Raw genomic sequence first — 26,238 nt, forward strand, 5'->3', positions numbered from 1 at the left:
CTTCCAGGTGAAACAACAAAGCAGCAGCAGAGAAAGGATGAGGATGAGTTTTCCTCCTTCCACAGAGGAAAGAAGGCTGTGCCCCTTTGCAGCACCCGGCCAAACCCCTCGGCCGAAAACAACGGGCCTGCCTCACCCAGCTCTCTCAGGCTCAGCCAGCGGATGTGTCCCTGGCAAAGCAAGAAGGTGGTGAGACGTGCAGGCTAGACTCCTGTCATCCACAAAGGCTAACCCTGATGGAGAAACTTTCATGCCACACATTTGCCAAGATCAGCCTTTTTCCCCCTTCGGATTCAGGAATGGATGGTCCGGAACAATGTTTAAAGCACCATTTGTCCCAGTTTCTCAGGGCTCTGGAGAACCATTTTAGCAAAGGCCAAGGTTAGAAATTCAACAGACAATGGGATAAACCTGGCAATGGGGCCAATAGGGGGTCTCAGATGCACCACTGGCCAGTGACATCACTGAGGTCCTCAGGACTGGAGTAGAACCCCAAGGCCAGAGAGTGACACACAGACCTAACTATGTGGAAGCCCCAGGAGGTTTTGTGCCAGTGGCAAAGGGACTCTGAAATCCTGCTTTCCATGCCAAGCCACAAAAGACAAGCATCTGGGGGGGGGTGGAATAAACAGCCAAGATGTTGCTGTGCTTCCTGTGGATCCTGGGAGTTCTAGCTCAGTGACACTTGGACAGCCACAGGTCGCCAAGTCCATGACTCCTAGGGAAAAGTACTGCTGCCCTCTTGCCCACGGCAGGGCATCCCTGGGCAACTACACAGTTCTCTGGCGGCAGCAGGAGAAAGCCTAAAACTGTGGGGCAGAAAGTCCTCCCAACTGGAAAAGTATGAGAGGTGGAGTTTAGGGGCCCGCCACTTTGAGAGTCAAGAATAGCTGTGATTCTGCACCGAGACCCACAACCCTGGACGAGACACCAGTCCAGGCAGCCTGGTATTAAGAAGTGGGGCTCTCCAAAGGCCATTGAATGCCTTGATTCATAAGCTCAGCTGAGGCTTACAGGAGGGGAGCTGGGACTGCACCCCACTCAAGAAGGAACTCCTGAACCCTTTTTCCAGTTGCCAGGACCAGCCTGATAGCTCCTTGCCACCTCCGTCCCCAAAGAAGGCTGGCTAAATTACCTGAGCACTTAACCCTGGCCTCTTGGGGTGATCCAACTGCCTTTGGCAGAAGCCAGCAGTTGTCCCATCAAGCTGGAGAGGGGGATCGCTGACTTTGGTCTGTGGGCCCCAGCTACATAGCTGGGAACACCAGGGGCCACACTTGGTAGGGAGCCTTTTCTCCCAAGCACCCTCAGAAGCTCTTCCCTGTATTAAGCTTTCAGCACACACAGATACACACACACACACACATGTCGCTGAGAACGCAAACAGGCAGGCCGGGCTCTGGCAAAGGCTAAACGTTTTGTGAGCTCTGTGATGTTCGGTGCACGAGGCTGCCTGTCCTGGCTTAAAGAGAGCAACTGTTTTGAGTGCATCCCCCCTGCCCTGCCTCCAGCACGAGTAGATCAGCACTGTGCAAAGCTCCCAAGGGCCCTGCTGCCAGGCGCTCTTGGCTGCACAGCACCAACTCCCCGGGACCATCTCCATCTCCAGTGGGACAAGGACACGGCTTAGAGCAGCCGTTCTCAGGCATTTTGGTCTCAGGGCCCTTTTACCTTCTTAAAAATGAGGACTCCAAAGGGCTTTGGTTTATGTAGGTTATATCTATCGATATTTGCTGTATTAGAAATTAAAACTTGAGAATTCTTAAAATATTTACTTATTTGACTTCACAGACCTCCTGAAAGGATCTTAGGGACCCCCAGGTGTCCCCAGACCACATTTTGAGAACTGCTTAGAGGAAGCTGGATCAAGAACCCATCTCCACTCCCTGGGCCCCTTTGTTGTGGGGGGGGTAAGAGTGCAACTTCTTTATTAATCTTTGGGCACTTTGGCCCCCCACTGATCTCACTCCCACAGAACGCTGGCCTCCAGTTATGGGATCTGTCCTAACAGTTTGGGGGGGGTCATCACCAGAACTAGGAATTCTCCCTCGCTCTCTCTGAAACAGGAGACAGGAGAGGGGCTTTTGGAGGGCTCATCAAGGGATCAGATGGGTGGGCACAACAGTAATAAGCCCCATGAACCTAACCAAGATAAGCCCCAAACATGCTCATCCTGTTGTGCAACTCAAGCCAACAAATCTTGGACTGATCTGGTAAAATGCATAATTGACTCCAACTCTGGGTGTTAATGCACGTGCTTTCTCTCTTCCTCCTTTCCCTTAGGGAGAAATAGATTTCCTTGAACTCATGCAATTTCCTAGAAACCCCTGGCTCTCCTGAGCCATGCGCTGAAGGTGGGAGCAGTATGGGCCAGAGGCAGACCCCACCCAGAGGACAAGCTTAAGCCATTGAAAGTCCAGCTCCTGACACCGTTCATTTCTCTGCGCTGGACAAAAGCAGGAGCTGCCCCAGGGAAAACGCAGGTCAGATGCTGTGCAGAAGAACTAACCCTTAGTCTTCTGTGAGCAGGAAAGCTGGGCAGCTTCTGAAACAGTTCACCTGGCATTCATCTTCCCTCCAAGAAGGCATGCACTGGAGAAACTGGCAGGCAACCAAGGGAGGCCAGCAGTGGTGGGGAGGAATGTATAAGGGAGGGGCAGGCCCTTAACCCAGTCCCAGAGAGTTGGATTTGGTTCATGGGCCAGGAGTCTGCACCTTGAGGACCAGGGCTTCTGACTCCAGGGATTGATCTTCAGCTCCTATCCAGGTTGGACTAAGTGCCCTTCTCTAATGGAGCAGGAGGAGGCAGATTTCAGCATTAGAGAGGCTCATGGCAAGAGAAAGAGGAGAAAGAAGCCCACTAAAGACAAATCCTCTCCCTGGACAAGCTTCTCTCTCTGTTGTTTCAGCCCTCCGACAGGCAACAACTAGTGCATGAGACTTCCCCCTGCATATGGATCCAGGCTCCCCCAACCTTTTGTTTTTTGCATCACGGCAAAAGACTCCACCCGCAGCCCTCTGAGCATTAGCCACCAGAACCGGCAGGTAACTCAGCCACTACAAGGGGCAGGTCCTTCCCACCCCAGAATTCCATTACTGATGGCGTCGTGCAAAAAACGTGTAAGGGTTACACTACCTCTTCATTCTCAGAAGAGGTGGTAACATCCTATCTGTTTGCCTTGTTTGGCTCCACTGCTTCAACTCGGGGGAGGGGGGGAATCCCCAGCTCTAGGTTTCCTCCAAGCACCATGGAAAACGTTCTGTGCTGGTCACCCCGAGGATGGGGTCCCTCCCAACTGAGTTCTCCTGTTCTGAGGCTTTCTCCTTCAGGAGCTTGGAGCTCTAAAGGTGCTAACTCTTGCTCCCGACTGCTGGGAGGAGGACCCTGGAATGCCGCCACACCTCTTCCCGTCCCTAGTTAGGGAGGCACCGGCCCCTTCAAATACGGGGTAAGGAAGGCTGTAGGAACTCCCAAGGGAAGGGTTGGATCTGGCAGCTGCTGCACGGTGGGAAAGCCCAAGACCAGGCTGCACTTCAAATGTACAGTCCTGTTCTGTGGAACACGGACCAAAGATTCACCAGGGCTCCCTTAAGGAGAAGGGTGGAGTTCTAGGTAATAAACCTAAGAGGGGAAAGGCAGAGGCAGGGCCATTCCCTCTCTCCATGCCATGCAGCTTGACTCTAAATAGGCCATTTGTGTCGGGAAAGACATGCCATGCGAGCAATCAGCAGCATGGGTTCCCTGGTCATTGCATAGCTATGACACACCTTAGCGCCTGTGGCACAGCGCAGCCCATGTCCCCGAGGGCCTTCTGCATCCCCTGCCTTAGAATTGCATCTGTCCAGTGGGCATACAGTTCAAACAACATACCACATGTTAAATTATATCATTTTACCTGGCAAGTCACCTTGGGAGGACATGGATTTAAAAAGCAGCTAACCAATTTATGGAATCAAAGCCATCTGCTGAAGACCAGATTGCACCACAGCAACCGCTACAGTTTAAGATTGCAAAGGGCCATCACCAACACAAAGGGATTCCATCAATTCTAGCAAAGTCCCAGGAAATCCCCCCTGGAGACCCCTCCCAGCATCACATTTGCCTGTTGGAGTCATTCTTTGTTCCAAGCTCAGGAATCACCTAAAGGTAACATTCAGGGCTGGCAAAGATAGGGAAGCCCCACTGAAATTTCAAAAAACCTGCTCGGAGGGTCCTCTTGGGACAACTTGCTTCTCCTGCAGCCTCCCAGTGGAAGGGACCAGCTGGCTCTGGGGCAGCTCTGATGGAGGATGGCAAGCCCACCAGGGTGGGTAACCTGGGCTCACCATGAGAAGGGGTCTTGGCGTGCCAGCAGAAAGTTATAGGTGATGTCAAGACTTGAGCCTCTCCCTGCCCCATTGGACTGATGACCCAGAAGAGAGTAAAAACTAATGACTCCTAGATGCTACCTTCAAGGTAGGCCACACAGGCCTTTTCAGGCCAGTTGGGGTTGTCCTCCAGTCCTGCTGCTGCTGCTGCTCAGGGGCCCAGGACTGGCCCCTGCTGTGGAAGAAAGCAGTCAGTGACTTGGTCCAGCTGCAGGGCTCTGGGGTTTCCCAAGCAGGGGGCCGGGTGCAGATTCTGACCAAGAACACCACTGTGAGAAGAGGCCAGCCTGCCCTACCCTTGATGCCAAAGGGGAGGGCTAGGCAGCCATGCGGATGACCTGCACCCACCCCCAGATACCTCTGTCTCAACCGGCATGGAGTTCTCCAGGAGCTTTGGGGCTAAACTGGAGAAAAGGCTCTTAACCGGTTGGCCTTTTGTTTCAGAGAGGCTGGATCAGGGTGACCACCAGGAGGAGGAAGAGGAGATATTCCCCTCTGGCCATGGCCCAAGCTAGGTGGGTCGAAAAGGCTAAGCGGAGCTCTGCCTGGAGGGTTCCCTCTTTGCTCCGTAAGGCTGACCAGGCGGCTCCCCGGACGCTCAGGGCTAAGGGGCCAGAGGCCTCCCACCCCGGGGGCAACCCCCGCCCGCCGTCTGCGTTCAGCGCAGACGGGTCTCCGGAAACGGCAGCGTTATGCTCCCGAGACTGCCGTGCTCAGCCCGCGGCTCCCCATCCGTCCGTGCCGCGGCCAGGCGCCCGGCCAGCTGCATTCAGCGGCCGCTTCTCCAGGCCCTTCGGCCGAGCGCCAGCTCACGTGGGCAACGACTGGCAACTCCGGAGACCTCCCGGGAGGCAGCAGCCCCTCACTTACCCTGCGGCGGCGGCGGCGGCGGCGGCGGCTGCTGGCGGCGGCGGCGGCGGCGGGGCTGCTGCAGCCCGCTCCCGGCCTCGGCTCAGCTCTCCGGCTCTTGAGTGCCTCTCAGGCCAGCCACGGAAGTGCCGGCCGGCCGGCCGGCCCGACCGCCTACCAGGCTGCACCAGCCGGTCCTCAAACGCTGGGAGCGCGGGCTGAAGCAGGAGCACCGCTGAGCGGCTTCCAGCGCGCCTCCCCGGAAGCCGGAGCTGCTCACCCAGCCAGTCCCTGGACGCTCAGGCAGACAAAGAGCGCTGCAGCCACGCCGAGGCTGCCAAGCGCCACACGCGAGCTCCCTGCCCGCCTTCCCAAATGCTGCCGCCGCCGCCGCCGCCGCCGCCGCCGGCGTTTCCATGGGAACAGTATAATGCCGTTCCCGTTGCTGCGGAGATGCTGCCCGAGCCCAGCGACCTTGCAAGGCGTGCCAGGAGCCTCTCTGAATTTGGAGGGTTCTGCAGAAGCCCCCGGGGCGGGGGGGGGGGGGAGAGATGCTGCCCACTCGTTCCCCCTTCCTGAAATGCCTGCCCCTGATTCTCACCGAGGGGGGCTGGCGAGCAGAAGCAAACGATCACGTGGCAAAGGGTTCCCATCCAGCGGAAGGACGTTCAGACGGAGTCCTCGGGGCTCTCTGAGCCGGGTTGTTTTCCTGCAGACGTTTCATTACCCGGCCAGGTAACATCACCAGTGCTCGAAGGGAGTGGGGTTTGCTCTCTGTGTATATACTGTGGCCTGCCCTGCCAGCGTTGGTGGGGGGTTCGTTTGTTTTATTTTTTCCTCTGGTAGTTCCTTGATTGTGTATTGTTTACTGCTGATTGTATGTCTGGTGCTACTCTTGGTGTTAATCTCTGCTTATCTGGGTGATGATTGCTGGTGAGGAGATGTTCTGGTCTTTTGTCTTCTTTTCTGCTGTTTCTTTTGAATGGTGTGTAGATGCTGTTTATCTCTATGTGCCTGTTGATGGCTGCCTTGTCTGAACACCAAGCTTCCAAGAATTCCCTCGCATTGTTGGATTTAGCTTGGTCTAAGATGCTGACAGTTTCCCAGTTAAAACTATGGCTAAGTCTGTCCATGTGTTGTAGAAAAATAGAACAGAACAAAACCCACATCCCCACCAACACTGGCAGGGTATGCCACAATATATAAACAGAGAGCAAACCCCATCCCATTCCAGCACTGAAGATGTTACCTAGCCAGGTAAGGAAACGTTTGCAAGAAAACAGCCAAGCTCAGAGAACCCCCAAGAACTCCAGAGTTCAACCCTGAGCTACACATATTTACTTCTCTTGGGACATTCAAGTCTTGGCATCGCCCCGGCAGGCCTCGGCCACCTGGATGAAGGAAGTAAACAGGCAGCAGTGTCAGGCAGCTCTCGCAGGAGCCTGCACTTATACAAAACTGCAGTGTGAGTGTAAAGGGTAGTGTACACAAAGGACTCATGTCTACACTTTGCTTGTGAAACCATACCAGCTCTGGAGGGTAGCCCTAACAGCTCCACTGGGCCATAGCTTCAAGGGTAATTTCGTGGGAGCTTTTCATGCCTAGTCTCTTATGCCAAGCCAATCCTAAAGGGCCTCTCTTTCCCTTTCCTACACAGGCCTAGTTTGTAGAATGAGAGAGAAGAACAGAGCTGGGGAAGGGGGAGACATGGTGGCTCCCCTTCTCTCCTCTAATTGCCAGCTTGGGTAGTTGAGGGCTGAATGTCAAGTAGAAAAGATCTGGGCAGGGCCCTTGAGGTCAACACCCTGCTGAGCGGGCATCTAAATGAAAGCCCTCGGCAGGTGACAGCCCAACTGCCACAGAAGGACCCCCTGGGCTGGGAGCTCACCACCTCTCTAGGTTGCCAGTTCCTCTGCTGCTGAAGCTCTCTTCCCACTAACGTTCAGCCAGAAAATCCATTATGTGTCCTGCACTCTGAACCAGAGACATAGTGTCTTAGCCTCCTCTTTTGCTTTGATTTTTTAAACCTGATGCCACAGAGTTTTAAGAATGCTATCATGCTCCTCTCCACTGTCTTCTCCAGAGCTTCCAATCACTCTTCAGAAGTTTTAGTTGCTGGTCCATGTTCTCTGAATCCTTTTTCAAGTGCGTTGCTCAGAAGAGGACACAGGAGTTGAGACAGACTCTGATCAAACCAGAATAAAAGGAAATGTGGAGTCCTTGGGGTTCTCGCAGCTTGGTGGTTTTCTTGCACACGTTTCATTACCCGGCTAGGTAACATCTTCAGTTACCTCATTACCTTCAGTTACCTACTGAAGATGTTACCTAGCTAGGTAATAAAATGTCTGCAAGAAAACAACCAAGCTCAAAGAACCCCAAGGACTCCTCAGTTCAACCTTGAGCTACATATATTCTCTTCTATTGACAGAATGGAATATTTATTTCCCATGATCTGAAAATGGTATCTTTGTTAATGAAGCCTAGAATTGCTTTTAAAAAAATATTTTTGCAGCCATATTATACTGCTGGCTCAATTGGCAATCTATACCAAAATCATTTTACAAGCATTATAATTACTAAGCTAGGTAGCACACACATACCCTTATACTTGAGCAACTCGCATTTGCCACTGTTCTGTTTTATTCCATTTTTTCCAGCCCACTTCTCTAATCTAACCAAATCATTTATTTGTCTCCAAGAGGATTAGCTATCCTACCTAATTCTGTATTATCTACAAACCAGATAAACATTCTCACCACCAAAATCATAAATCAAAATACTGATCCAGGATTGATCCTTGTGGCACACCTCTCGATCCTCTCCGCTCTGATTTAGAACCACCGAGGAATATCCTTCAATGCATTATTTTTTAGTCAACTACTAAGCCTCGGAGAGCCACTTTGGTGTAGTGGTGAAGGCATCAGGCTAGAAACCAGGAGACCACGAGTTCTGGTCCTGCCTTAGGCACAAAACCAGCTGGGTGACCCTGGGCCAGTCACTCACTCTCAGCCCTAGGAAAGGGGCAATGGCAACCCTCTTCCAAAAAACTTTGCCAAGAAAACTGCAGGGACTCTTCCAGACAGTCCCAGGAGTAAAAAACTGACTCTCTTGCACACAAAAAGACAAAAACCCAACCATCTTAACTGTTGTATTATCCAGCCCACCCTGGAGGCTATAGGGAATTTTCTTCTGGTACTCTCTGGATGTCATGGGACACTTTCTAGCAGCACGTTAAAGAGTTTCAGTTTTATTGAAATCAAGACACTGTATGACTACGTAATTCCACCACCTAATCAAGAGAGTTACCCAATCAAAAATAAACAAAGATCAGCCTGGGAAGATTTGTTATTAAAATATTTTATCTTGACTTAATTTCCATATTTTCTATCTCTTCATGAACTGCTTTAGACTCTTTCTAGATATCAATGTCACATTTTTAAAGATGGGGTGCATTTACAGATAAATGCATGAGGAAAGCTTGCATTGACTGGGGAGAGTTAAGAGAAGTAAACGCAGATAGGTGTTTGTGCCATTAGGTGAAACCCAGGTGATTTTTCTGTGGCTTTCTACCATGGTTGCCAAAAACGGGTGGAATGGTATCTAGCCATTCTGAGACAGGAAGCCCACAAAAAATCATATGCAAATGTAGCTAATTCTAGGAGTTGCACTGCAACTCATCTGACAGACTGGGGAGAAGTCCCACATGCTGGTGACCCAAGTCCCCCTCCCGTCCCAAACCCAGGGAAAACCAGCACATCCTGCCCTCACCACATGCAACCCACGTTCAGCCTCACTGAATCATCCGCTCACATGCCGCAGCCCTTAGCCCCTCCCCTGCATTAAATGCCCACATGATCCCCATCCCAGGGACAGGAAGGCAGCCGACCAGCAGACCAAGCCCCTCTGTTGGCGACATCTCTGCCCGTCTGTCTGGAGGCTAGGAGGGGTAACAGCGTGGCACCAGCAGCTCACGTGAACCTCCTAGAGAGGCAAGATAGGACTTCGTTCATTTTCAGGAGGGGGGTGCCTTTTGACGAAAGCCACACTAGCGGGATTGGTCTAGTGGTGAAGGCACCAGGCTCAAAAGCAGGAGATGGTGAGTTCTAGTCCCGCCTTAGGCAGGAAAGCCGGCTGGGGGAGTCTGGGCCAGTCCCTCTCTCTTAGCCCAACTCACCTCACAGGGTTGCTGTCGTAGGGAAAGGAGGAGGAAGAGGGAGTATTAGATATGTTTGCTGCCTATGAAAAATAATGAAGGCAGGATAAAACAAAAAATGAAAAAAAAAGGATCCCTTTACTGCCGCCTCCTCCTCCTCCTCCTCCTCCTCCTCCTCCTCCTCCTCCTCCGGAGCTGCTCCCCTCTGGCCAGCCTAGCACAACCAGGTGCTTGTTCCAAGAAGCCAGCAGGACCTGCCACGAGGAAGTGAAGTTCCTGCTTACGACCTCCGCCGGGTAGCAGAGGGACACAGAAACTTACTTCAGTCTAGAATAAGCCTTTTCAGAAGCCACGTAATTTTCCCCCCAGCTTTTGGGCTGGCTACAGGGCAGAATAAGCAGCGTCAAGGCGGCTCACGCACACAAGGAGCCAAGCAGGAGGATGGGCAAGCAGCCTTCCTTGGAAGGGACCCCACATTTGGCCCTGGGGAGACTGAAGGCTACTGCTGGGCAGGGCTGATCGCAAAAGGCAAATCTCGCCAGGCTGGAGACTCCAAAGCAAGCTGGTGAGGGGCCAGAGCTCCACCTGCTCTTCCAGCTCACTCCATAGGGGCAGAAACATTTGGCAATCACCGCACACCCACTTGCACACCCACACACATCCCTCAGAACAACAAGAGAGAAGCCAAGTCAGCAAAGAGAACGGGTGGGGTCAGGCAGCCCAAAGGAAGAAGGCAAGGCTTAAGAGAGATTGTGGGCACCTTGCAGGGCATTTGAGCCCTAGCCCTAGCCCTCCCAAACCTCCCACCCCAAACTTCCCATCCAGCAGCTTGAGGGACGAAGTCAGCAAAACATGCGCCTAACAGGTATTAGCAGGGACAGTCTCCAGCCAAACCTGGTTACACAGGAGAAGCTAAGCAGGACCAACCCTGGCTAGCCCCTGGTTGGCAGACTACCAGGATACCCTGGGTTATGGAAGCTGATGGACCAGTAGCGCTGCTCAGTAAAGATGTCCCTGTAATAAGCAAGAGCTGAGATTGCCGGGAGGGAATGATCCCGGTTAATGGGGGAGCTACATTCACACGATATGCTTACCTATCACTAACTGAAAGAGATTTACTGAAATAGCCCCAGTTTCTCAGTGACACCACAAACTCTAAACGAAGCACAGCATCGCCCGGCAGGGAGGCGAGCTCCTGGCCCCAGAGGAGGCTGTGCAGGCAGCCTCAAGAGCAGCTAAGGCCAGCGCTAGTCTGCCTATTTCGGCACCTGTCTGACAACAGCCACTGCCCTGCGCGCAAAGGGTTGGCCCCTCAGCACCAGGAAACAACCTAGCGCAGGCCAGCGAAACCAGCGGACTTGCACAAAGGCAGGCAAGCCGAGGCATCCGTGGAGGGAAGGAAACCACTCGGGACCAGAAAAGCCTCAGGGCTGCAGGTGAAAACAGCCGTCGCCTCCCCCAGCAGAAAACATTAAGCAATGGCAGTGCCCCTCTGCCAGGGAGGGATCGACACTTCAGGGCCACAGGGAGAGGCCGAAGCAAACAAACTTGGCGCCTCTGCTGAGCCCTGCATCCTATGCAAGCAGAGCAAGTGCCCACAATGGTGTGAGGGACTGTCCCTGGTGTTGCACCAACTCAGGCATCTCCCCAGTGCACCAGCTCCATCAGACCCCAAATCTGCCTGTGCCCTGGCCCACTTTGGCTCCAACAGCCACAGAAGCAGCTCCTCTGCCACCAAGCCCAAGGGCAGGAGGGAGGACACGAGAAGAGCCTGCAGGAACAGCCAAGGGGCAGGCTGGCACCTACCCACTTCTCTTCCTTCCTGGCAGCAGGTCAGCCCACTCAACCTCACACCCTTAGAAACCAGCCTCACATGTTCTGGTGGACACCTTGCAACCAAGGGTTTGCATAATATGACAGTCCATAATTAGTGGTGGGTGTAAGAACTGCCAGTTACTTAACCATATTCTACCCGGTATATTGTGGAAACCCCAACTCACATGGCCTATCTATGGCACCACATGGCTGTGCGAAGCCGGAAAACAAGGTGAATTCCACCAAGGCATGACTTAGAAGCCAGCTGTCTCAGGAACCTGGAGCTCTGCCTGGTGTACTCCACAACCCCCCAGGCCTCCCTTCAGAGTTTCCAGGTTGCTGTGACAAGATGGAGAGTAGCTGATGACTTAAAATCTCCCCCAGCCACCGAGGGAGAGGAGGAACTGTCCAGTGAGCAAGCAAGACCTGGTGGCATTTTCTGCTCCTTCCAAGCCCTTCTGGAGCTCATAGGGAGCCTGCCTGCCTGCCTGGCCGGACATTAGAGGGACGGCAACTGGCTTATTTGTACCCCCCGGCTTTCTATCACTGCTGGTGCCAATACGCTAACAACATTTTAAAGAAAAAACAAAGTTAAACAAGTTGAAATGCTAAAATCAATTAACCAATTAAAAGGGCAGGGTCTGTTCTTGTCTTCCAAGGAAGGGTTAATTTCTCCCCCCAGAAAGGAGACCCAGCTCCTGTCTTGGGAGAGACCCCTCACCCCCTGGGGCAGTACATGCAGAGCACCCCTCTGAACAGCTCTGTTAAGCCCAACCTTTTGGTCATGGTGAGCGACGGAAGAGGAAGTTGCACTAGGCCAAGATCCATCTGGCTTGTCTGTGCTCAGCGTGATACACATTAACCAGGAACCTCCTAACCACATCACCAGAGCCTGGTGTGCTCTGGAACATGCTGTCAGCAGCTCACAGGGTGAGGGGTGGCGCATGACAAGACACAAGCTCCACCCCTTTTGTACAGCTTCATGACATTCTGTACACCTACCGAAGGGTGGACCTTGCAGCGCGATGGCGCAGTGCCATTTTCGTTCTTCTGACAAACGCCTCCAGTCCTCTGGGTGCCTCGGGGTCAGCTTAGGGTTCAGCATGTCCTGAGGAAAAGAGACTGAATCACCAGAGCCTATCGCACAAACGCAGCTGGAATGGGACCCTGGGAGCAAGTCTTTGGGCGTAAGGCCCAGGTGGCTCCTTTAGGACCACAGCTGTTCCAGTACCCGCCACACACACACACACACACACACACACACACACACACGCCTGGCTGCCAAGCTGGCACAGGCAGAGCGGAGGCAGACACACCAGCAAGAAAACTTTAATCTCTGACAAGGCAGCGCTTAAGCAGCGCCCCCACCCCCGGGCCACCTAGGTGCTGTTGCCTTGCTCTTGCTCAAAGAGAGCTATGGCCAGATGGGAGCGGGAGGCCAGGCCCTGCAGGTTGCTGAGGACACAACGGTGGTAGAGCTCCTCACTCAGGTGGGAATTGCAGCTTCTCAGCGCATACTTCTGGATCAACCCCGGCTCTGCCGCTCGGAAAAGGTGCAGCTCTGAATGGCGCAGAAAGAGATCCAAGACCTCCAAGTCTTCCAGAGCCTCCTCCTGGCCCAGGGTGTCCGCTGCCAACTTAGCACGGGCAGCCATGTAGTCTGCATTGTAGAAGCAGGCCTCGGCAAAGACGTGCCGGTCAAAGTGCCCGTCCCGCAAAAAGTCTGTGCTGGGAGAAGTGGCTGACTGCTCGCCCTGGAAGGCCAGCACTGGATTGAACTCCTGGAAATGCACCGGGAAGAAGACCTGCCAGCCGCTAATGGCGTTCATACGGCAGCGGTTGAGGACGTCCAGGTTAACCTCTGTCCAGACACTGGTCAGGAAGAAGAGAGTGTCCACAGGGTGCTTCTTGGAGATGATATCCATCAGCTTCACCTGGGAGGGGGCCTCCATCCTGATGCTGATCCAGGGGACCCTGACCTCCACATAGCGCTTCTCCAGCTCAGCCACCATGGCCTTGACCCCCGCAAAGACATCCATCTGGGTGACCCGCTGGGCACTGTAGGGGTCATAGATGAAAAGCAGGGAGAGCCCAGCATTGTCGTGGGTATCCAACACATTCACAGCAAAAGTATCTAGGAAGCTGCTCACAAAGTCCGCCTCCTGCACAGCCACTGGCAGCACCAGCTGGACCCGCGTTGCTTCAGTCACGTAGGGCATGGGGATGATCTCCGCCTTGCTCAGGGGCCGGAGGAGGCTCACTCGCTTGGCAAGCAGACGGCGGTGACCCTTCTGAGTGACCGCCTCCAGCAGCAGATCCAACGTGTACTCCATGCCCCGTGTGGGGTCGAAGCGCCGATACCCATTCAGGAGCTGCCTCTTGTGGAAGCGCAGCTGCGGCTGGTAGCGCTGGTTCAGCTGCTGCAGGGCAGCTTGGATGATGTCAGCCACATCTGCCTTACTGGCTCCTGCCAGGTCACACTTGGGGGCCCCGCTGTGGCATGAGAACAGGTGCTGCTCCGTGAAGTAGTCCCAGCTGAGCACCTCAAAGCGGGACCTGGGCACAAAAGGGGCATTAATGCCCACAGGCCATGTCGGGCCAGCCTCCCCATTTGGTAGCAGGGCTGTCAGGTTCTGGATCTGAACCTACCAGAGGGGAGAAAAGAAGAAACCACTCATCTCACTCCTTCATTTCTAAGCAGTGGTTTTAACTTAATAACGTGTATGCTGCCCTTCAAGACAGAATTTTCTTAACCAGATTCTAAAACTACAGTTTTAAAAATTATCACCTTAAAGTTATCATTACAAATACAGGATGTACAAATGAGAAAAGCACTAACAGCAGATGGACTGCTGCGGTATGAAAATTAAAATATCGACGTAAGAATGTATTAAAAAGCCCAGTAGAACAAAAAAACATCTCAAGCTGGAACCCAAAATACAGGGCAGTCAGGGTCAGACGCAGATTCCTGGGAAAAGCATTCCGGAGTCAGGAGCTGACAGGAGATGCTGGTTCCCGAGCAGCCCCGCCTTCCACCTCAGCAAGGGCTGCTAAGGAATGGGGGGGCATCCAGGAAGAGGTGTCCCTCAGAAACCCCTCGAATCGGGATTGGAAGGAAATCGGGAGGCAGTGATGGCTGCATCCCAGCTGTCAGGACTCCTCAGCTGTGCTTTGTACCAACAGAAGTCCCACTCTTGGTCCTGGACCACAGGAGCTGAAAGGCGCTCAGTGGCATCTTTCTGCCACCCCTGCAGCCCAGGCCAGTCCCGGAGACCCCTTGTCAATGCCAACAACCTAGAATCCAGAACATGGGAGCTTTGAGCTGCTCTGGGTTCTGTTTACCCTGAACCACAAGAAGGATCCTTGACTGAAAGAGGACCTGTTTCTGCGTACCTGCCCAGAGCCTACCTTGTGCCAGCTCTGAGCTTGGTCATGCCTGGCCTTCCCTCCCCCACACTACCTGAAGCTGCTGGATCTCTTGATAGGTCCGATCCAACTCGATCCTACTGAACTGCTTGTGCAGACGATACATGAGAGTTGCCTCAGCCACAGGATGCACCACCATTGCTCCCCAAAATTCTTCTCCAGTTTCTTTTTCTGGGTCTGCGTTCTTAGCTAGTTCAAAAGAGCGATAATACTGTCCCTGAAGTGGGGAGGGGGAGGGAGAAAGAAAAGGGGGGGGTGACTTCTGGGTTTCCAAACACCTCCATGAGCCACTGCTTCCAAGTCTCAAAATTCGTGGCCACGTTGCCACCTCCCTCCTGCTCCTCACCATCCGTGGAACACAAACCACTGCAGCAAGTCTCCTTTGCAAAGTAGGGGGGACCAGAACCCACGAAGACGCTTCCTGACCAAGGGGCCCAAGAGAACCCCCCTACGGCCTAGGCAGATGGCAGCAGACCATTGGCCATTCATTCTCCAAGAAGCGGGCTCTGTTCTACCAGCTGAGCAAACACCCACTCTTCTTCCTTGATGGCTGGCTGGCTGGCTGGGTCTCATCCTTGGCTGGGTTTTGTGCCCAAGGGCTGCCTGCCCCCTTCCATGCAGAATGAGCCCCTGAAATATTCTGAGTGGCCACCTAAGAAATCCCCCCCCTCCAGAAAGCCAAAGCAAAGGTGCTATAGGAGAGATAACCCAGAACTGCCCACGGTGGGAGCCCTTTTCAAGTCTCGGAGGGTTGAGGACTACAAGACTCAACTGCAGGGGAAGCCCTAGGAGCCCTCCCTCTCTAGGAACAGGAACCACCACCACCACCACCATTACCATCATCCAGGCACTGCTTGGTTCTGTGGCCTGCTCCTTTTGGAAGCTGCACTAGCAATCAGGAACCCTCCTGGAAAAGCCTTCAGGCTTCCTTCAAGGGGGTGTCAGAGGAAAAGAACAGAGCTTTGGCTGTAAGCTGCACACCAAGCAGAAGACCTGTCTCAAAGACAATGGGATGGCAGAGGGCCTCTTCTGCTCACAAAATCCTGCCTGCCTGGGATAACTCTCCCCTTCAGCCAATGCCAGGATGGCTGACTCTGGAATCCCCACCCAAACGCAGGGAGCAAAAGACTCTGGATCTCCTCCCTCGTGGAAGGCACCAAAGCAAGGAGGTCCTCTGCAGCTTCTCTGTGGCAGGGTTCTGCTTGTCTGGATATGAAGAGAGGACAGGCATGGACCAAAAGCAGGAGGATGACACACACAGGAACCTCCCTGGCGCAGCTGTTCCTCTTCCTCCAGCTGGATGACAACCCCAGGCCTCCCTCTCCACTGCCCCGGATCATGGCAGGTGGGCATACCTGATGCTGAGAGACACAGCTGATGCCCAGGAAGTCCACGAGACAGCGTCCCAGCCATTCATCAGGGCGCACACTGAGTATTTCATTGCGACAGCTGTCCAGGAATGGGGACAGCTTGAACAGCAGGCTACGGGAGAGAAGGTAGCCAAAGCCTCCATGGCAGTAGTGTGTCTGCTCATCCCCTCCAATGAACTCTTCAGCCCGGCCTAGGTAGACATCTTGGTTAATGCTCAGGTGGGACACAAGAGTCTTGATTTGCTGTGCTTGGGCATAGGTGTCATCTTGCATGATGAAGAACCAATCAAAGTCACCCCCAAAGTGCTGGTGGATGTATCGCATCGTCTCGTACATCAGCCAGACGGGTCGCTCGTCACCATGGTGCACCAGGGCTAAACCATGTGGGACCTTGGCATTGCGCAATCCCGTGAAGTAGAGCAGGTGGGTGAAGTGGTGGCCCACTGTCTTGTTCACAGCCACCGCCAAAGTGTTCAGGGTAGCTTTGGAGGTCAGCACAGCCACAAAGAGCCTCTCATGAAAGCCCAACTCAGTTTGGATGTAGCGGGTCCTGTGGGGAGGGGGGACAGGATGCATCAGGTCTCATGGTGTTCCCCCTGCACGTCAGCTCTACTTTTGGTGACCTGAAGACTCACAGGGAGGTGCAGTCCCTAGCCAGAAGCCAACACCTTCACTCACCAGAGACAGGATCCACCTGACAAACAACCTTTCAGGCACTCCCCTGCAGGGCACACCAAAGACAGCACCTGCACCCTCTATCAAAGGGGAGACAGAGTGCTTGGTCTGGGGACAAAACCAGAGGAAAGGGGATGTTTTCTTAGCCAAAAGATGCCATGTCAGTTCCTGCCCTCTGGTCTGGTCCCGGCTCGCCTCTCATGATGCCCTCCCATGGCCTGGGATAGCAGTCTCTGTAGGGGCACGGGGGGAACCAACCAGAAGTTTCAGAAACTTTCATTTGGATGAGGAAGGCCAATAAGGCTATCTTGGAACAAGTACCACAAGAGAAGTACCCCAGTAAGGAGTCCAACCCCACCTTAGCCCTCTCTCCCAACTCCACGTGGTTAAAGCATTAAAACACTGAAAGACGTAGCCCAGGAAGAGCGAGATAAATCCTGGAAGGGAACAGTGGGCTACCCAGATGGTGCCAATGGGAAAAGTTTGTTTTCTTTGGTAACGGGCCACATTTCCAAAAGGAAGGAATCATGGCAAACCAGTTCTTCCCAGCTGGAGGGCTTTAAATTAATCCTGTGGGGAGGGGGAGCAAGAAAAGAGTAAGTATCCCCATCTTCAAATGGGGAGGGGGGAGGAAGACCTGGGAGACCACAGACTATGTGTTTGACATTTATGCTGGGCGAACTCCTTGAACAGATCATGCTCGTAAACAAGGAGCATGTTTATGAGCATTGGATGGTCACACAATGATTAACGAGGTCCAACACAGCTTTGCTGCAAACAAGATGGAATTTAACAGGGACAAATGTCAAGTTCTGCTTCTGTGTAGGAAAAAATGAAACTATATTATAGTTATAACTATATGAAACACTGTATTTGTCATTGATCAGGACCTGGCTTGGCAGTAGCACGTGTGAAAGGATCTGGGTGTCACCGTTGACCACAAGCTGAATAGAAGCGCAGAGCAGCTGCTGAGGGGAAAAGGCCAAAGTTACACTGGGGTGCATGAACAGGAGCACGGAGTCCCCGTCGTGGGAAGTATACGTTCCACTCTACTCCGCCCTGGTCAGACCCCATTGGGAGAACCGTGGTCACTTCTGCATGCTAAGGACGGGAACAAAGCAAGTTCAAAGAAGGCTACCAAGATAGTAGCGTGGAAACCAAAGGCTATGAGGAACAGTTAAAGAATCTGAGGAAATTTAGCCTCCTCGATACAACGAAGGGGAAACAACCGAGCTATTAATATGAGGGTGCTCTACAGACTAACAAGCCAGGCAGAAGATCACGAGAAAGCCCTCCTGGACCAGATTACAGACCTCCCCTCGGGGAGGAAAGAAGAGGTAAACATTGGAGACCACGGTTATAACACCAACTCAGCAACGACTGCGAGGTTCCCGACATTTCTCGCTGGCCTTGCTGACTGTTCCATTTTCCAGAAGGCTGAACAAGAGGCAAGAGAACTGGCTCTCCTAGTGCTGATCCTAACCAATAGGGAAGAAGTCAAAGCAGCGGTGGGAACTTTGGGAGGACATGGCCGTCTTGGGCTTCAAGATGCTACAGAAGAGAAATGAGAATGCAGTTGTCCACGCGTGCTAAATTTAAAACCAATTGCAACAGCTTTAGAGAAGTACTTGATGGGATCCCACAATCAGAGAGATTCAGGTCTAAGTAGCACAGGAGATTTGGGAACGTCTCAAACATAAGTCCAACTGCACCCTATTCCAGGGTGAATAGAAAAGGGGGAGGGGCAGCTGAAGAGCCTACTGCGGATACAAAGGGAGCCACGGATACAAAGGGAGCCACGAGCTAAAAGGGACACGGATAGAAAATGGAAATCAACGGTAAGGTTTACCAGCAAGTAGTCAATGTCTGCCAACAGAAAATGACGAAGCGCAACAGGAACTTAGGCCTCCAAGGGAAGCTCAGAGCAAGCAAGCATTTTTACATCTATGTCAGGAGAAAAAGGAAGGAGTGAGCCGGGTTCTAGGAAAGGATTACGGGACAGTAAGCGGTGTTGGGGAGAGGGCAGAGCTCCTCCGCCCCTCCTTTGCCTGGCCTCTTCCCCAAAGAGGAGCTGGGTCCGAAGGGGCCTAAGTGGCAACCCAGGCGAAGGAGGGACGGCCAGGGGGCCCCTGGCTCCCACCCGAGAGTCCCGAACGAGCTTCCTGGGGCTGCCTTGGAGCCCCTTCCGGGGATCCTGGAGACACCGCGGAGGACGGGTGTGGCGCAGAGGCCTGGAGAAGGCGAGTCTCGCTCTGGCCTTTCGAAGGAGAGACGATCAGGGAGCAACTGGCAAGTGAGCCTGGAGCAAGGAATGGATCGCTTCGGAGGAGCCTGCACGGGCATCGCAGAGTGACCGGACTAGCTTTCCAGGGGCACGCGATGGGCACCGGATACCTTCGCTTCTCATCGGGCAAAGGCTCCCTTGCATCCCGGTTAGAGGAGGGGACACAACGTGGCCCGGACTGGGCTTGTCTTAGGGGAAGACAAAGCCGGCTGAACAACTGGGCCCGAGGCGCGTACATCCAGGGCTCCGTCTCAAGCTGGAGGGAACCGGGCAAGGCGCTGCCGGGCCCCGCGCTGCGAGGGAGCGCTGCGAGGCCTGGCAGGAGGAGGCTGGGAAGGGCGGTCGGAAGCGCTGGGGACGTCCAGCCCGGAGAAGAGGGCCGCGGGAGAGGCGACGTTCTCTTCGCCTGCGGAAGGCCGGGCTGCAGAAGCGCAGGCCGAGTTCTCGGGGCTGCTCCACAGGCGAGCCAGGAGCAGCGCGTTTCGGCTGCGAGGAGGCGGATTCGGGCCTGATGCCGGACGACGTGCCCGAGGATGAGCCGGTTGCTCGTGAAACAGGCTTCCTCTCCCGGCTGCAAGCTGGGCTGGGTGCCCGTCTGCCAGGGACACCCGGCGGATTCCCGAAGCGGGCTGGGGCTGGGGCGGTTCGTGAGGCGCGTCCGGGACGGGGGACGGATCCGTCGGAGCCCGCGAGCGATGCCAGGAAGAGCGGCAGGACGACCAGGACGGAGCCCCGGCGTGCGCGGAGAGGCCGGCCTGGGTTCCCCGACCTGCTCCAGGGCGAGAAGCGGACTTGGCCGGGAGGCCGCAGCCCTGAGGAGACCCCCCGCCCCCGCCGACCTACCGGAGCACCTTCCGCTGCGGCTTGCTCGGGTCGCGGGCGTACGGGACGATGCGCGGCTCGAAGGCCCTCGCCGCCCCCCGGGGGCTCCCGGCGGCGGGGGCGGGGCGGCGGCCCGGCGCGGGGGGGCCCTCGGGACAGGGGTCGCGGCCCCCGGCCTGCCCCCAGGAGACGCGCAGCAGGCTGAGCGTGCAGCCCAGCGACAGTCCCAGCAGCAGCGGCCACGCGGGCCGCAGCGGGCCCACCAGAGCGGCCAGCCGCATGTCCGCCACGGCAAGCTGGGCCCCGCGGGGGGGGTCCGCTCTTGGGTCGAGCCCCCCAGCCGCCGGGGGCGCGCTCGGTCTCCCCGGCCGGACGTGCGGGAGCTAGGCCGGCCGCCCCCGCCGCCCCGGGAACTCCATTTCCCGGCGTGCGTCGGGCCCTCCTCTCGCGCGAGACCGGCGCTCCCGGCGGCCCGCGGGGCCCGGCGCGAGGCGACGTCGCGCGCGGCCATTGGCCGGAGGGCCGGAGGGGCGGGGCGAGCGCACGCGGCCGCAGCTGCTCTGTTGCGACAGAAGGGAAAGCGCGCCGGCTGCCGCCGCGATGCCGTCCGACCTGGCCAAGAAGAAGGCGGCCAAGAAGAAGGAGGCGGCCCGCCGGAAGGAGGCGGGCAAGGCGCGCCCGCGGCCCGGCAGGGGTCCCGACGAGGACGATGGCGGCGGCGGGGGGGAGGCCAACGGCCGCCTCGAGGAGCCAGGTGGGTGCGCGGGGAGGCCTTGGGGCGCCGCCGGCCCGGCCCGGCCCGGCCCGGCCTTGCCCGGCGGGTGGGCGCGCGCTGAAGCTGCTGTTCCCGCAGAGGTGGACGCCGTCTCCCGCGCGCTGGAGGAGTTCGAGCTGAAGAAGGCGGCCGCCCGGGCCGTGACCGGCGCCCTGGCCTCGCACCCCAACAGCACCGACGTCCATGTCATCAACCTCTCGCTCACCTTCCACGGGCAGGAGCTGCTCAGCGACACCAAGCTGGAGCTGAACTCGGGGCGGCGCTACGGCCTCATCGGCCTCAACGGCACCGGTGAGGGAGCCCCGGCCCGGGGTCGCCGGCTCACCCGCGCCCTCCCGGCCCCCCGGCCGGGAGTGGCGCCCTCGCGGGGCGGGGTAGGCCCGGCGCCGCCCGAGGTGCAGCTGTCTCTCTCTCTCCCTGCCTCCCTTTCCCTCTAGGAAAGTCCATGCTGCTGTCGGCCATCGGGAAGCGGGAGGTCCCAATCCCCGAGCACATTGATATCTACCACTTGACCCGTGAGATGCCCCCCAGCGAGAAAACACCCCTCCAGTGCGTGATGGAGGTCGACACCGAGAGGGCCATGCTAGAGCGGGAAGCCGAGCGGCTGGCTCACGAGGACGGTAACGTCTCGCCCGCCGTGGCCCCAGAGCTTCCGGGGGAGGCCGGGGGCTGCGCCGTGGCTCTCGGCTCAGGCTCCTTCCTTTCTTGCCCCCCCAGCGGAATGTGAGAAGTTGATGGAGCTGTACGAGCGCCTCGAGGAGCTGGATGCAGACAAGGCTGAGGCGCGAGCCTCACGGATCCTCCACGGCCTGGGCTTCACGCCCATCATGCAGAGGAAGAGCTTGAAGGACTTCAGCGGCGGGTGGCGGATGCGGGTGGCGCTCGCCAGGTGGGTGTGCTGGCCAAGGCCCTTCCTGGAAGCCCAGCCAGCCTTCCATTTTTTCAGGCCCTCGGCTGGTGTGGCGGGTGCTTTTGTGATCCTGCTTTCCTTACAGGGCACTTTTCATCCGTCCCTTTATGCTGCTGCTGGACGAGCCCACGAACCACCTTGATTTGGATGCTTGCGTGTGGTTGGAGGAGGAGCTAAAAACGTGAGTGTGGGATCTGCCTTGGGATGGCGGGTTCCTCTCCTGCCACCCGCACTTTGGCAGGGGAGAACTTCTGCAGTCTCTCTGGGCTTTCTGTTGCAGGTTCAAGCGCATCCTCGTGTTGATCTCGCATTCCCAGGACTTCTTGAATGGAGTCTGCACCAACATTATCCACCTGCACAACCGCAAGCTCAAGTACTACACGGTGAGCAGGCGGCTGGGCGTAGCCTGGGTGGGTGGTTCCTGATCCCAGGCAGCATCCTTTGAAGCCCACTGCTGAACAGGTGGGTGGCTGCTTTTGTTGGGGGCCTCTGGCAGGCCCCGTGATTTGACTCGTTGCATCTGCAACACATCTTTCCACAGGGCAACTACGATCAGTATGTCAAGACCCGTCTAGAATTAGAGGAGAACCAGATGAAACGGTTCCATTGGGAGCAGGATCAGATTGCCCACATGAAGGTAACCGGCCTGCATCTTCCAGGTTGCAGGTCTTTGGTGAGGGTGGGTCCTCTGGATGGGTCGTGCTCAGCATGTTCTTTCTGCCACCAAAAGAGACTCTGAACTATTGCAGAACTACATTGCCCGCTTTGGTCATGGCAGCGCCAAGTTAGCCCGCCAGGCTCAGAGCAAAGAGAAGACTCTCCAAAAGATGATGGCCTCCGGACTGACTGAACGGGTGATCAACGATAAGGTGGGTTACCTTGCTGGGCGAGCAAGCAGGAGCACTCTGGTGCACCAGGACAGAGTTGTGAGCTGGCCAGTCTTGGGTGTGAAAGGAAAAGTGTATGAAAGGGCTGTGCTCCTATATTCCCAGACGCTGTCTTTCTACTTCCCATCCTGTGGAAAGATCCCACCACCTGTTATCATGGTGCAGAATGTGAGCTTCCGCTACAGCAAAGATGGGGTAAGTAGGTGGAACGGAGGAGGAGGAGGTTGAAGTCCTGGGTTTCAAGCTCCTGTTGTGCTTTTCTGTGGCCTTCAGCACTGGATCTACAACAACCTGGAGTTCGGCATTGACCTGGACACGCGTGTGGCTCTTGTGGGACCCAATGGGGCAGGAAAATCAACACTGCTCAAGCTCCTTACTGGAGAGGTAATCTCCCCCCACCCTCTGCCATGTTTGTGGTGAGTGGGCAGGAAAGGCTGAGTCCCTTGGAAATGGGTCTTCCATTCTGCAGTTTTCCAGCTGTCTCAGCCTCGTCTCCTTTTCAGCTGCTCCCTACTGATGGCATGATCCGGAAGCACTCGCATGTCAAGATTGGCCGGTACCACCAGGTGGAGTTGAGGGCACTTCCAGGAGGCATTTCTGGGCTTTAGCTGCTAGTGGACATGGCTGCTCTGGGTGTTGGCCTTGTTCCTGATGGTCACATGGTGACCACATCTCATGCTGACACCCCAAGAGCTACGGGGAAGGGCTTTTCAGAGGTGGGAACAAGGAGAAAGTCTAATGGGGTTCCCTCTCCTCCGGCACTTCAGCACCTGCAAGAGCAACTGGATCTGGACCTTTCTCCCCTTGAATACATGCTGAAGTGCTACCCCGAGATCAAGGAGAAGGAGGAGATGCGCAAGATCATTGGCCGCTATGGGCTGACTGGGAAGCAGCAGGTTGGTCTGGTCTGCCTGGGGACCAGGTGGAGAAGGCAGAGTGCAACTCTGCATGGGAGGAGAAGCAACTCCCATGGGTACCAGGCAGGGTTTCCCTGTGTGGGAGCCTGGTGAGGCTCTTCCTGCTACACTTTGCCTGCTCCACCCAGAGGGAGGGTGCCGAGCAGGCCAGGACATCCACAAAGCTCCCAGGCTCAGGTAAAAAGAAGAGAGCTCTCTTCCTGGTCTTGCCCCATAAGCCCAAGCAGGCTCCTTTGTATGGCAGACCAGCATCCCAAACCCAGTGGCAGATCTCTCCCTCTTATGGAGAACTTAGGGAGGGAGTAGTTTCCAGAGGGGAAGGAGCTGGGGGCAGAAGCAGCCAGGTTAGTCTCTTGCAGCAAATAGAACAAAGAGTTTGGTTTTACCAATTTAAGAGAGCTGAAGTTTCTGTGAATCACAGTCCGCTTTATCAGCGGTTTAGAGTATAGGCCCAAGAGGGGCCTAACCTTTTCAGCTGTCTACAAGGCTGTTTCCTCCAGCTTTGGAAGTGACCAGTTCACAGCAAAGCTTCTCCAGCAAATCCAGGCTTCCCTTTGGACAAAACTCCAGCCTCTCCTGCTTCGATCTTGGAACCAAGATTCTCCCAAAGCAGATGGACACTCCTGCTGCTTCTCTTCCTTCCTAAGGGCCACTGGGCAGCCATTCTTCTTGTAAAGGAAGCTCAGAGGGATAGAGGGGGGAGCGGTGTTGGTGATTTGGGGAACACAGACCCAGCATTCATCGGGGCTAGTTTTGGTTTTCTCTGACTGGCAGCAGTGGGTCTCCAGCAAAGAAGCTGGAGATGGTGGTGCTGAACTTAGGAAGGCCCGTGGATCCAATGCATGCTCTTTGCTTACTGGGCTGACTGGATCCTTCTCAAGCAGACAGGATAGCAACCTTCCACCCACTCCACTGCAGCAGTCTTGGAGCTGGGAAGGTCAGGCATGGGTTAGACAGGCATTTGTCTGCCTGGCAGGTGAGCCCCATCCGGAATCTCTCAGATGGACAGAAGTGTCGTGTGTGCTTTGCGTGGCTAGCTTGGCAGAACCCCCACATGCTCTTCTTGGATGAGCCCACCAACCACTTGGACATTGAAACTATTGATGCTCTAGCTGATGCCATCAACGACTTTGAAGGCGGCATGATGCTTGTCAGCCACGATTTCCGTCTCATCCAGCAGGTCAGTCATAGAGAGGTGGTGCGGGCCCTTTGGGGGATCTGTTTAGCCTGGGCCATTCTGTGACATCTCTCCGCAGTGGATCTAAGCCGCCAGCGGGGTAAAATTGGCAAAGTCAGTTCTCGAGTTTCCATGCAAGAGCTACTCCAGGAACTTGTTTAGGCCTTCTGTGTGTTAGTTCACTTTTGGAGGATGCGCAAATAGTCCTGGGAACTGATCCTAGTTGGTTTACGTTGGAGCTTTTCCTTTTCCTTCCCAATCCATGCATCTAGTTCCCAGGAAAAATCTTGGGATAATTGTGGGTGGTTCAGCTAAAGCATTAGGACCATGTGTCGTATGAACACTTAGAATACAGATAGTCCTTTTTTAGCGACTACTTCATTTAGCAACTGTTCACAGTTATGATGGTGGTGAAAAAGTAACTTTATGACCAATCTGTAAAGCAAAGCTAAAGTAAAATCATAAGCACAGTTGCAGTTTCATTTAGCGACCACTTTATCAGGTTCAGCCCAAAGAACTCCCCGAGACAGCGCAGATACAGTTGTGTTGCGTTTATTAGCTTCCACCTCAAGACAGAATCTCTCCAGACTGAATCTAACTTCCCAAGCCAGCAAGCCAAAACACTGTGATTCCTTAGGGTGGTATCAGTCTCATCTTCTTAAACTTCCCACACTCCTGTTGAGGGCTCAGGGAATGCTTATCTCCTTGAGCGCAGCCTTCATCCAACCATTCCTTCACACACTTCGCTTAATGACCAAGTTGGCAGTCCCAATTGTGGATGCTAAACAAGGACTACCTGTAACAGTTCAAGGAGTTGGAATTTTCTGTGAGTAAAGGGAAAGCTTCTGGGGCTTTCCCTTGCAAGGACAAAAGATGATCAAGGGCACAGTGCTATCCTCAAGATCACCTTCAGCTTCCCACTGAAGTCAGATGTCAGAATGTAGAAAGATACCAAGGACTATTTTGGGATAATGCAGTTTAAACATAAAAGCACTGTCTGGTTCACACAGCTAAACCAAATGTGGCTTGCAGATCACAATTCAGTAAGTTGTACAAATCCAATCTTTGTGGGTTCTTCATTGAACCTGGTTTAGGAAAACTTGGCTTAGCTTGGTTGTGAATACTGCTCTGATGCTAGAGGTGGACAAAGAGTTGTATGCTGCCCAGAGTCACCTTGTGTGAGATGGGCAGCAATATAAATATGATTGCGTATTAATTAATTAAATACCACTTGTTTTGATGGATGGAGACCAGGGCCTGTGGCCCTTGAGTTTCTGGCTGTATCTTGCAAGGGAGAGCTTTACCGCCTCCACCTAACAGAGGCCTCCCCTTGTTTTCCCAGGTGGCCCAGGAGATCTGGGTATGTGAGAAGAGGACAATCACCAAGTGGCCTGGCGATATCCTTTCTTATAAGGAACATCTCAAGTCCAAGCTGGTGGATGAGGAACATCAGCTCACCAAGAGAATGCACAACGTTTGAGCAGCACGGGATGGGTCAGCCTGGTCCTTCCCCTCGGACACTGGTGCCAGCCTCCATAAGTGAAAAACAGGCAGGCTCCTTGCTGTGTTCTGGCCTTCCCTCAGCTTCTTCCTGCCTTTGCCATCCAAAGCCTCTCTGCCCCTACAAGCCCTACAGCAGCCCTGCCCTTGTGGGACAACAAGAGCCTGGCTTTCTGCTTCAGATCCACAACTTCACTCCAAACTTCTAGAGCCTTGATTTGTTTTTAATAATTATTTATTAGTGTAATTGCATTCCTGCCTGACAAGTATCAGTCAATAAAGGGGGGGGGGGAAGCTTCACAGTTCTGCC

The 26,238-nt window shown here is 54.8% G+C and overlaps 2 protein-coding genes across 3 annotated transcripts; one reads left to right on the plus strand and one right to left on the minus strand.

The window, feature by feature from the left end:
• Window positions 1-12,498: 12,498 nt before the first annotated feature.
• On the minus strand, window positions 12,499-20,213 carry CHPF2 (chondroitin polymerizing factor 2). Its single transcript, XM_088147693.1, has 4 exons — window positions 19,784-20,213; window positions 15,967-16,531; window positions 14,646-14,828; window positions 12,499-13,830 (listed from the first exon to the last, which is right to left on the minus strand). The coding sequence occupies exons 1-4, from the start codon at window positions 20,041-20,043 to the stop codon at window positions 12,565-12,567; spliced, it is 2,274 nt and encodes a 757-aa protein (XP_088003819.1). The 5' UTR covers window positions 20,044-20,213; the 3' UTR covers window positions 12,499-12,564.
• Window positions 20,214-20,288: 75 nt separating this feature from the next.
• On the plus strand, window positions 20,289-26,238 carry ABCF2 (ATP binding cassette subfamily F member 2). 2 transcript variants are annotated; one of them, XM_088147694.1, is made up of 14 exons: window positions 20,294-20,516; window positions 20,616-20,828; window positions 20,975-21,157; window positions 21,255-21,426; window positions 21,533-21,628; window positions 21,728-21,830; window positions 21,989-22,084; window positions 22,197-22,316; window positions 22,440-22,529; window positions 22,608-22,718; window positions 22,838-22,900; window positions 23,102-23,230; window positions 24,228-24,431; window positions 25,771-26,237. In XM_088147694.1, the coding sequence occupies exons 1-14, from the start codon at window positions 20,363-20,365 to the stop codon at window positions 25,906-25,908; spliced, it is 1,872 nt and encodes a 623-aa protein (XP_088003820.1). In that variant the 5' UTR covers window positions 20,294-20,362; the 3' UTR covers window positions 25,909-26,237. The 2 variants fall into 2 exon arrangements, with proteins under 2 accessions (XP_088003821.1, XP_088003820.1); XM_088147695.1 differs by having other exon boundaries at window positions 20,289-20,828; window positions 25,771-26,238.

This window comes from Python bivittatus, unplaced genomic scaffold (genome assembly GCF_059951505.1).
Source record: "Python bivittatus isolate LINGU-HERP-01145 unplaced genomic scaffold, Pbiv_v1 ctg000600_np1212, whole genome shotgun sequence".
Classification (NCBI taxonomy): domain Eukaryota; kingdom Metazoa; phylum Chordata; class Lepidosauria; order Squamata; family Pythonidae; genus Python; species Python bivittatus.